The 11638-nt window shown below is 36.3% G+C and overlaps 1 protein-coding gene across 1 annotated transcript; it reads left to right on the forward strand.

The window, feature by feature from the left end:
- Positions 1–2282: 2282 nt before the first annotated feature.
- Positions 2283–11167, forward strand: slc22a5 (solute carrier family 22 member 5). Its single transcript, XM_044369712.1, has 10 exons — positions 2283–3113; positions 3239–3342; positions 5479–5633; positions 5796–5967; positions 6169–6295; positions 6728–6819; positions 7003–7217; positions 8849–9031; positions 9195–9330; positions 10149–11167. Exons 1-10 carry the CDS (start codon positions 2724–2726, stop codon positions 10237–10239), a joined length of 1665 nt encoding a protein of 554 aa, XP_044225647.1. The 5' UTR covers positions 2283–2723; the 3' UTR covers positions 10240–11167.
- Positions 11168–11638: the final 471 nt, after the last annotated feature.

The raw sequence follows: 11638 nt of genomic DNA on the forward strand, positions 1-11638 counted from the left end.
AACTATTCCTTTAACAACTAGCAGTAAAATATCAAAGAAGAAATGCATACCTCTAAACCATAAACTTCCAACATAGGCCTTCATTTGCTTTTTAAATGACTGATCAGTCATGATCCAGTCAACATTATTTTCTAAGGCAGCAGGGAAATTACCTTCATATTGTTTCTGTGTATTTGCCACAACTTCATGGTAGCAGCCACATGTTACTTTGTACAATGCAAACCGTACCTGCTCACCACCTGACTCAAATAAATGATTCCACACATACTTTTAGATACTAATTTATTATTTTTGATTAAAAACATGTGATGGGTCATGTAAGAGAGACATCCCTTTGTTAGAGCAATGACCTGATATAAACTGTGAAGCCAAAATAAGAGATATTTGAAAGTTGGGTTGACTACCTGAAGGACAGAAAATCATTTTTAAAAAAATGTAGTTTTACTCAGATCAGTTATGAGCAACTTAGTTGGTGTTATATTATTTAAGATGCATCCAAATCAGAATAATTAAGTGGAACAAGTAGATCACAGGTTAGATTCACAGATTTAGTTATAAAATTGTTTATGTTCATGGCAATCAGCAAATTTAGAGTGCAAGCGAGTCATAAAAAGTTATGTTAATTTCTTCAGGTCAGTTTCAGTTTCAGTTGTAAGGGAGGGGATGACATTGACGATGACAGAGATTTGTTTCTCCATATCCTGATATAAAATAACAATAGTTTTTAATATTTTTTTTATACTACAAGAAAAAAACATATAGTATAACAATACCCCAGTCTTAGATACTTCATCCCTCTCACAAAGCAGACAACAAAATGCCAGACAGAAACCCTCGTATTTAAGTATTGTTTGTGCTGGAAAGGAGAGGAAAGTTCCTTCACACACAAGCCTATGACTGTGTAAACCATGACCTTCTCATCGTCTAAAAATCTGGTGTACAGGCTGCTTGTGAAAATGAGAGGATGTACTGTTTCCCTTATCGCATGCAAAGGAAACTAAGCAAACAAGATATTTGAGCCAGGATTTTTACTTAATATCAACTTGCAGTGACATTAAATAATAAAGAATAACTTTAGTAGTAGCTATATATATAGTAGCATATGCACAATCTTGACCATATGTGTGTAGAAAATGACAAACAATTTCAGATTAAGTGTTTTATCCTTGTTTCTCCAGATATTACCGGCACGAAGGGGACATTTTTGCATCCTAAAATGAATGCTATCATTCTGTATCTTCTTGGACAAGTATCCCTCCTGAAATAAATTAGCATAAAGGACAGATAAATGTGTCTCCGACTAAGGAGCTGAGGTCATTCCCTATATTAATTAGGATTTTCCTCACTGCATTCCTCTGGAGCAAGCTACTTGCTTTTTTGTGCACTGGGAAATCCACTCTTAACTTGGTTTAGAAGTAAACTGCTGTTGGATTGTCATGTGATTATCATAACTTGGTTAGAATAAATCATTTAAGCTCATTATCCACTTACAAGAAACCTCGATGGGATACTGTAACTTACTCAGATATTTAACCTCCAGTACAGTAGCATATGAGCATCTTCACTTTCGGTTTACACTGAAACTCTACCTGGAAGCAACATCTTCTCATACTATTTTTAGAGTAATTGTTCCATCTGTGGTTTGATGATTAGTTGTCTCTGAAAGCCGTTGGGTGTGTTCACTGATAAAAGACCACAGATGACAATGACCTAATCTCATCACACATTAATGTCCTGAATCACCATTGTGTGGGAAACAAAATATGTCAGCCTTGCAAAAGAAGCAGAAAAAAACATTTGCATTTGTAAGCTCACATTAAACACTCCTGATTATCTTCCTTAAAGGAAGTTTATGTGAGTACTGATTAAACAAATTAAAAGTATCACTCTGTGGATTCAGAAGCTGCCCAATGAGGACTGCCTGCATTTATAGATTGTGGAGCACAGTAGACCAAAATCTATGATAAATAAAAGGGAAATAAAAATGTATTTTCAGTAGAAATATACATATAAAAATATCAGTATACAAGTAAACATATGACATACTACAAGTGTTACTATAAAATTAAGTGTATTTTTTTTTATAAACAGGGCATTTTAACAGTTTACTTTTAATAAAGTGCAAAATTTCAGTTCAAAGCCACATGATTGCTACAATTTTAGCTCTGCTAAACTTTACAAAAAGCCATGCTTGCCTCTACACTGTGGCTTAAAAATAGTCCAACGGGAGTCTTAATGCTACTTAGCAACATTTAGAGTACAGGCACGTGCAGTTCTTTGGGGTATTTAAAAGTGTGGAATGTTGTCTAGAGAAAATACCACTTTGACCACAGCGGTGCGGGGGCTGGGCAGATGGATTGGCCACTTTGACGCTTTTGATAATTTTACTTTCATCAAATCAAATTAAATCAGTGAGTAAGAGGTCTCTCAATCACTAATCTCAGATAAATTGTCTCCCTGTCTGCTTGTTTACTGAGTTTTTCTCTCTGGGATGAAAAAGCTATCGCCTTGAAAGGAGGTTTAATACTCTCTCAGGACTGGAAACTGAAGTTTTTCAGTTGTGACTCTGTCCCACTGAGGGACCTGCTCACTCTGCTCCACAGAGAGCACAGCATTACCACTGATCTCAAGCTGAAGACTTTAAGAAGGATACGTCTTATACCCTAAAGAATTTCAGAGGACATTTTTTCTCCCTCAAGAGCAGAGGGACATTTTTATAAAGAATGGGTGACTATGATGAAGACACTGCATTTCTTGGACAGACAGGTCCTTACTTCTGGACCACATTCTTCCTTCTGAACACAGTTTTTGTATCAACTGGATTCAACGGACTTTACATAGTCTTTGTTGGGGCAGCTCCGAAACATCACTGTCTCATTCCAGACGTCAACCTGACCAAGGAGTGGAGAAATGCCATCATTCCCGTCACGATAGTGGATGGTGAAGCGGTGCAGAGCCAGTGCAACAGATACAAGCTGGATGTGGTTAGAAATCTTTCTGCTGAGGGGTACATTCCTGGAAGGGATGTCAACCTCAGTAACCTGGAGCGGGAGGGATGTTTAGACGGATGGAACTACAGTAAAGAAATCTACCAATCCAACATAGTCACTGAGGTCAGTATCAATAATGTGCATGTGTGTTTTGTGTATTAAGTGTTAGTTATGAGAAAATGTCAGTTCTGAAAGTTTTCAGTTTTTCTTTTCGTATGAAAATGTATGTAATTCATATCTTTTCACAGTGGGACCTTGTTTGTGACAACCAGTGGAAAGTTCCTTTTGCATCCTCGAGTCTCTTTGTGGGATACCTTGTTGGATCCCTAATCTCAGGCCAGCTTTCTGACAGGTATTTCATCTTTAATCATCACTTAAATTCTCTTAAATGCACTCATGTCATGGTCCAATATGAATCTTGGATGTACTTTATTGTAACACATTTACTGCCATTTACTACAATGATGTGTTATCTTATTTTAGGAGTTTTTATCATGCATGAAATGTTAGTGAAAGTTGAAGAAGTATTTGGAAAAGGCTCATAAAAAATGAATGACTTACTGATTAATGAATCCTGATTTAATGAGTGAGAATTACATACTATAGTGAATGTTACTGGAGACTTGGACCTGATCAGACCTCATTATAGTGACAACAGCCCCATCTACTGTTGAAATTAACCCTCTCCAAGATAGACTCTTTAGAAATCATCACCAATATTATAATGATAACTTTCCTAATAACAAAATACCTTTGTCTTTGAGGAATGATCTGTGAGTACAGGAAGACATTCAGCCAGGAGTAGTGTACTAATCTACAACCTCAGGGCAAATTTGTGTAACAATGATGGTCTGTGGATGGTGCTATCATGTTTACTCAGAAGACAGAACTTGCTGGAGTCTGCTAACCTTATATTTTATGAAAAAATATTGGAAATAATGGATAAAGACCAAATAATCATGTCTGTACTGCCTTTGGTTATGAATATTTATTTTTATCTAGACTTTAAATGCTCCTAAATGCGTGTTACTTGTTAAATAATAGTTATAACATTGTGTTTTATTTCACTGTCTATCTATGTACTAGTCAGGCCTCCTGCTCATAGAAACCAGAGGCAAATTAGCTTGATGCTGAATCAAATGTACTGTCTCTGGCTGAGCTAACAATGACTCTTACAGTCAGCTATCAGAAGCAGTACATCAAGTTGGTGCTGTATTTTTCTGACATAGAGAGTTTTGTAGAGTTGAGTGTTTGATGTCAGTTGTGGTAATGGTTCAGCTCTGACAGACTTTAGTGTGGTGTACCTTCGATTGTAGAAAAACAAAGCGCTCAGGACAAAGCAGCGAGGAGCACTTGTGTGTTTAACTATGTGGCTCTTTTGCAGCTGTGAAAACTGTACACCCAACAGTTGAGAAGTGGGGGGGGGTTGAGGTTTGAGAATTTTTTTGATTACTTTGTTACATTGGATGATTCTTAAGACTTATGTAGTGTTTAGGTTCTGGAGTTGGATTGTGGCCATCTGCATGATTTCATTGTGAGAGAAAGGAGAATGACAGAGAGGTCAAGGGCACGGTATCTTGTAACAGCATTTATACAATGAAACAATAAATGTAACTTGTTTTTGTTGGGAAGTTGCATACACATCATCAACTTTACTGTCACACAAACTATTTTTAACAATCCAACACAGGTCAGACTGCATGCTAGATGATGATGGTTATTTTTATAGACATGCAATGAGTTTATTTTTAGCAAAGGGGGATTGTGTTTACTGGCCATCACATAATTTATTGGTCATCCTCTGATTGTACAAAGTCTTCTCCAAGTGCCAAATCAGGAATTATTTAACTAACCTGGAGGACAGTAAGATTTATATTGTATGTACTGTTAGTCCATAAACCTTGAAAATACATACTGGATTTCAGTTAACAAAAGTCATGTGACATGATATCAGTATTTTGCTTGGCTGTTGCATCAACCAAGATGCAAAAAGTTACAACAGTTTCAACTCAATGCAACAATACAGCTTTCTGGTCATTGTAGGGAGGGATAACAAAAAATTAAGTTCAGTTACATACAGCCAAGTTTCACCAAAACGTTTTTGAAATTTTGGAAACTTTGACTCTGTACTCCAGCACGTTGGACCTGATATGAAACAATACACACAAGGGTGAAGTTCTGACTCTCAACTTGAATTTGAGGGTGTTATATCCTATTTAACAGTGTAGGAACTGTAAATCTTTCTAAATTTCTCTGTAAAGTTCTTTGATCAACTCCTGTTGTTTTTAAATGTGCTCTATGACTAAATTTCTTGGTAGCTCTGTTTCTGATGTTTGCGATCATTGTCTACGGCTGTATTGTTGTAACATTAGTTGTTTTAGTACAAAAAGGGACAAAGCAAAGCCAACATCTCACTGTCACTGTATTTTCTAAACGTGCTGCATTTGTGATTTACTTTCAATGATGATTTTTTTTTTTTTCCATTCAGGTTTGGGAGGAAGAAGGTTGTTTTCATCTCTCTTGGGGCCCAATGTGTCTCAGTCGTGCTTCAGTCCTTCTCTCATTCATGGAGGATGTTCTGTATCATGTTCCTCTTCGTTGGAGCCTCCCAGATTTCCATCTATATTTCTGCATTTGTACTAGGTATGAATAATAAAATACTCCTCATCATATGTATGGTCCTTTAGGCAGAAATTCTTGTTGCCTGCATGAATAGATAATTTGACAACTGTTAGTATCTGTAGTCACTATCTGCTGCTTTATCTCTTGTACATCACTAAATGTTTATGATGTTATCTTGAACAGGAACAGAGTTATTGAGTAAAACCATGCGTGTGCTCTTCACAACTCTTGGGGCCTTCCTTTTCTACTGCATCGGGTACATGACACTACCTTGGATTGCATATGGCATCAGAGAATGGAGGACTCTTCTTGCTGTTCTGTCCGCAACGTCTGTGGTCTACATCCCACTGTGGTGGTACGCTACTTATAACACTTACTGATTTCTCACATGAAAATAAGAATACATAAAAATTTAAACTCATATTTTGTGAATGCATGTACTGTAATGTTCTCATAGTTAGCACCCATGTTTTAACAGCAGATGTGGTAATAAAAAAAATGAAAAACCTGTTGTGTTGACATTTGCACTAAACTAAACTAAAAATTGATTGCTCAGGTTCATCCCAGAATCTCCTCGGTGGCTGATCACACAGGGAAGAGTGACAGAGGCCGAGGTCATAGTGAGAGAGGCTGCGAGGAAAAATAAAGTTGAGGCACCGCCTGTAATCTTTAAAGAATCCGAGGTGAGGTTCACATATCGTTATTAACCATATCATTGTATATTTAGGACATCTGAATTCCTTTTGAAACTTAGTTGAAAATGAGTTTCATGGAAAAATGAAAATCATTGATATATACTAATTATCAAAGTCCCTGTACTGTTTCCTGTGTGACATCATTCCTGTTTCTCAAAATTTTAAGGGAAATTGATTTCTTGACCCTGAAAAAAGAAAGACAGAAATATATTCCAGATCCTGATCACTACTGAAGTCTGAATTCATAGTTTCATAGCCAAAGTCCTATCTCTTCATCAAATTTAATCTTTTCATAACTTATTTAAGTTATTATGCTGACAAACAATACATATATGATACTTTTCTTATTTGGTAGGTTGGTTGTTTTTGTACGTCTGGAAAAGTTAACCACATGAATTCTCTTGTTTTCATTGGTTTTAGCTACAGACAATGTCAAGCAGGACATATACCATGCTTGATATTCTGAGGTCTAAGAACATCAGATGCATCACACTAATGTGTCTTGTTTTGTGGTGAGTTATTGTTTTTCTTTCCTCAATTTTGATTTACCAATTCACAAGCCTTTGTTAATCAGTGAGTCTGCAGCCATCTATTCATATGTTTATAAATACCAACTGTGTTAGACTTGTTAATACAAATATCAAAGGAAGAAGGAAGGGCTATTCATTCTAATTTTCTTTTTTTCTTCTTTTCAGGATGGCAATAAACATTGGATATTTCGGTTTATCCCTGAACACCTCCAACCTTAGCGGCAATCCCTTCATGAACTGTTTTTTATCAGCTACTACTGAGGTTCCTGCCTATGTTGTGTCGACATGGCTCCTGAAGAAATGTCCAAGAAGAGCACTTCTGTCATCGTTCCTCGTCATTGGGGGAGGAGTTCTGCTGCTCATCCAGTTCATCCCTGATAGTAAGACTTTCTTTTGGTATTCAAAATCACAGTATGACAACCTACCTACTGTAACATGCACAGTGATTACATAATAACACCATATACTGTGGCTAAAAAGACAGGAATGCTCAACACAGCCATGATGATTTTTCATTCATGTGGTAGGATTTATAAAGTTTACAGAATTGTAGAACTTCTTTCTTACTTCTAGTGGTGTGTAGCCATTCGATTTTGTTTTGTTTAATTTGCCCAGGTTTGAAGATATACTCTGAAATTTCTGCTACCACCCCAATACAATGAAGATGAAGAACAAATTCAACATCTCTTTCCAGAAATAGTGACCGTGTTACTCTGGATAACACACAGGACTATTAAAGGGACTATTTCTTCTCTGCCGAAAGAAAAAAACTGTTCCAATGAAGTGTGAACAGTGGGGTCTGTGGGTTACTGTTTCTAGAGAGACATATTCCTTTTGCATTTTTACTTTTGCAAATTGTGAGCACCACAAATTAAACTTCCATTATACTGGGGATGGGAGCACAAATCTTAGAGACATATATCTCAAAATATGATTGAATTAAGCCAAAATGAAATTATTGTCACTAGAGGGAGGTGAGAAAATGTTGCCTGCAATATTCAGTCATCAAAACAACCAAGTTTTCTTGAAAGCTACTCAACAAAATTTCACTATTTGTTCTAAAGCTTAGAAAACACTCTACATCCCTGTGACCCTTGTCCTTTTCAGGGCACAATGTATTGCTTGTCAGGCTATACATTAGCTTAACAGGCTGTTTCCAAGAAGTAGCCATTATAAAAGGTGTTGCTTTTGCAAATGTGCAACCTAAATAGTTACGTCAGGCAAAATACTGAGAAAGCAGGTTGCTTTTATTACATATGTGAATGAATGTCTATGCTGCTGATTCAGATATACTGAAGTTATGACACAATATCACCCGAAGCACGTTTACAGAGAAGTGGAAACATGAAGTCACATACCTTTTCCGAGTACAGTGATATCAGCAATATCTGTGAAGAGATCACAATGTTACGAATGTGTCTCTCTTTCTCTCTCTGTCGAGGCAACCAAAGAAAATTCAGAAGTGTATTTTTCCTGTTATCACATGTTCACAGTCTACACTGGCAATGATTGAATTTTCTTCACTAAACTAGTTTTTAATTATATTTTAATGTGCATGTGGTGTGCTACTGTGTTGTGTGGAACTAATATATAACTACAGTGTTTCATCAGATGGTATGTGAAGCCACATATTACCCAAACCCAGTGCCACGTGAGCTTAGTGGCTTGAAACAACTCCAATTTTTTAATGATTATGTCACACTGTGTTTATTGATTAATATTTAAAAGAGTCTGTAGTATGTGATTGTATCATTTGTCTTCTCCAAGTCACTTTTTTTGAAATGAGGCAGTGTAACATTTAGTCTCCTGTATGTTGTATAATACCCCATAGTGTGTTTCAAGATGATAAGGAAGTCATACCCTTGATGATTGCGTCCTCTGATCAGTCAATTCACAGAACCTGGGTTCAAGATTGTTAATAATATCTTTAAGTACAAAAAATTTGGGTATTTTACAAAATATGGGGAATTCTTTTAGAAATAATTCTATATATCTTCTCTCTCTTCCTCAGCCCTTCAGTATGTTGCTCTGGCACTGGAAATGACTGGGAAGTTTGGCTTCACCATGGCGTTCAGCATCGTCTACATCTACACAGCTGAGATCTACCCCACTGTGTTAAGGAACGTCGGCATGGGAATGTGCTCCTCTGCTGCACGCATTGGCAGTATCACAGCTCCTTATGTCATCTATTTGGGTATGTAGATAGTAGCTCACACAGATACAGCATATGCACTGCATTAATATATTATATGTGCCTATATATAAAAAAAAATCTGCATAGGATAATTTCAGTGATATGTACAAATATATGAATTTATCTATATTCAAATGAAATGTTCTTCTTCTCTTATTCACAGGTACTTATAATAAGGTTCTGCCTTATATTCTCATGGGAAGTCTCACAATTGCTTCCTCTGTGGTGAACTTCTTCCTTCCGGAGACCCTCAATAAAGATCTTCCAGAAACAGTGGAGCAGATGCAAGAATGTCAGGGGTAGGTGTATTTCACTCAGGTGACTGTGATTTACCTATTTTTCAGGTCATCATTACAACATAATTTTAGAATGCACTTGATTAGAGGTGATAAAGGCACTAACTCAGCCACATAAGGACAAATGGCCCAGAACTTACAGTGGTTTTAATACTCTTTCTGGAAAGATATTAACAGGATAAAAAAAAACAACTTCTCAGACTTCTATCCATCAGACAGACCTGCATGTTCCTTGGTGAAATGGTAAAGATTGGCTGACTTATTGATATGATAATGATGATCTTATTCTATTTTGCTGACGCAACAGTGAAATACAGCAGCCTTGAAGAGCAAAACACAACATTTCACAAAACACAACGAGGCTGTCTTGCTCTCTCTGTATCAAGGTGTATTGGCCCGGGCTGGCAGGATAAAGAGAGATCATACCTGAATCAAAACTTACATGATCAGTGAATAGACTTATTACAGACTCCTGTCTAGAAATTATGTTTTCCAGTGTGCCACTATGCAACCAGTCAGCACATCCATATAGTATCACTGACCAATCTTGACTGAGCTGTGGACTGACTTGGGTTCTGTCCAATCACAACCAAAAATTGTTGTCCCTACCTTTTACATTTTGTGAAATGTTGTTGTGTTTTGCACCTCAGGGCCACCGTAGTTAAGAGATGATACTGTCCACTTTAATGCCTGCCGTCTTCAAACACAGAGAACTGAAAAATAAACATATTCTATGGTGTAATCAGTAATAATAAGATAGAAAATGAGAAATTTGTTATCTGTTTTACTCATTTGCCATTTTCACCATGATGTTTCCTCAGGTTGTGCAGTGGAGCCAAAAAGAAGAAATATGTTGAAAATGGAGGAAGTGTCAATCCACCTATACAATGTGAGGCCAAATCTGATGTGTAAAGTCTTACTCTGTAGTTCCCTTGATAGCCTTGCTTCACTTTTAAGAAACAAAGAAAGACAGAAAGCAAGAGGAAAAAAGGAAGAAGAGAACTTTCTCTTTTTTGAAAGTAAAATCTGAAAATAAAATCCCAAACATACATTGGGATACAGTGGGATCCAAAATTCTGAGTCCACTGCCAAGAACCTTTGGTTTTTTACCCTTTATTAAAAACTTTTTTTTTTTTACTAAGTTGATGCCTGCTAATTAAATTTTTCTAGAAATGTTGCAAATACATTTTTTTAGAACTTACATTTTTGTATGAAATTGAAATATTGGTCTCTAATTGTTGTCACACATACATTCAATTAAAATATGAACATATAAACCCTCCTGATAAACAGTCTGAGTTGTTTTTGTCTTCTAAAAACATCCTTAATTAATGTGGTTCTCTATTTGTTATCAGTGTTGCTGCAGTGAAGCATTTCATGGGCAAACTGCTGTTTTAACTGAAAGTCTCTAAGGGTGAAATAGCACCTAATGGCAGAGAAGCACTGTTTAAACTATTTTTTCACCAAACAAGATGAAACATTTACAACAATTTACCTCATGTAAACCAGGAGAAATATACAAACTATATCCAAATATAAAACTACAGTTGGTATCCTAGCATGGTGAGTCAACCACACATTGACAAAGAGCATCCCCCTGTTCTGCAGAGGAATGGCTAGAAGAGGGCTAATTTCCTAGCTGTGTTTCTTAAACAATGATGTGATGTTGTTATATCAGTCCAAAGACTCCTTGGTCACCTCAACCCTGCTGAACAGGTTCTGAAGATTTTCCTACAGATTCAATTTCTATAACAAAAATGTTTAATCAGTGCCTGACAGAGTGGACAATGTGATTGTATTCAACTATTTTTTTATTATTATTATTATTTTACTTATACTGGTTAAATGTAGCTTTTGATTTGTTGACACAAGAGTTGTTGGTGGTGAACTCAGACTTTTGGAGCATGTTGCATGTAATAATATTTTGTATAGCCTGTAAAGCCATAAAGTGTGCTATGAATTTAAAACGTGTCCATAACGTTTTCAAATTAAGAAATCATTAATATATTTATCTGTGATAAATGAGTTAGTTTGTAATCTTGCCATTGAAATAGTGCCCTATAGTATGTCATATCCCAGTGACAAACACTATAAACCAGATATTAATAGTATTCGGAAAGTTCACCAGTGATATTGTTTATAAAATTAAAGCACACTGATATATTTAATTCAAGTCTAATTATTTTTGATTGACACTAGATGAAACAATATCAGTGTATCAATCTTAGAAATACCCTGCAACCCTGACGACAATCTATCAAGTGACTACATGTGGGATTGCTATCCCACAGGACTTTGTTCCTCAGAGGGA

This window comes from Thunnus albacares, chromosome 13 (genome assembly GCF_914725855.1).
Source record: "Thunnus albacares chromosome 13, fThuAlb1.1, whole genome shotgun sequence".
NCBI classification, from domain to species: Eukaryota; Metazoa; Chordata; class Actinopteri; order Scombriformes; family Scombridae; genus Thunnus; species Thunnus albacares.

Coding starts and splice junctions, on each gene's coding strand:
- slc22a5 (XM_044369712.1), top strand. CDS start 2,724: ATGGGTGACTATGATGAAGACACTGCATTTCTTGGACAGACAGGTCCT. Junction 3,343..5,478: donor TCAGGCCAGCTTTCTGACAG/GTATTTCATCTT, acceptor TTTTCCATTCAG/GTTTGGGAGGAAGAAGGTTG. Junction 9,032..9,194: donor TCCTTATGTCATCTATTTGG/GTATGTAGATAG, acceptor TCTTATTCACAG/GTACTTATAATAAGGTTCTG.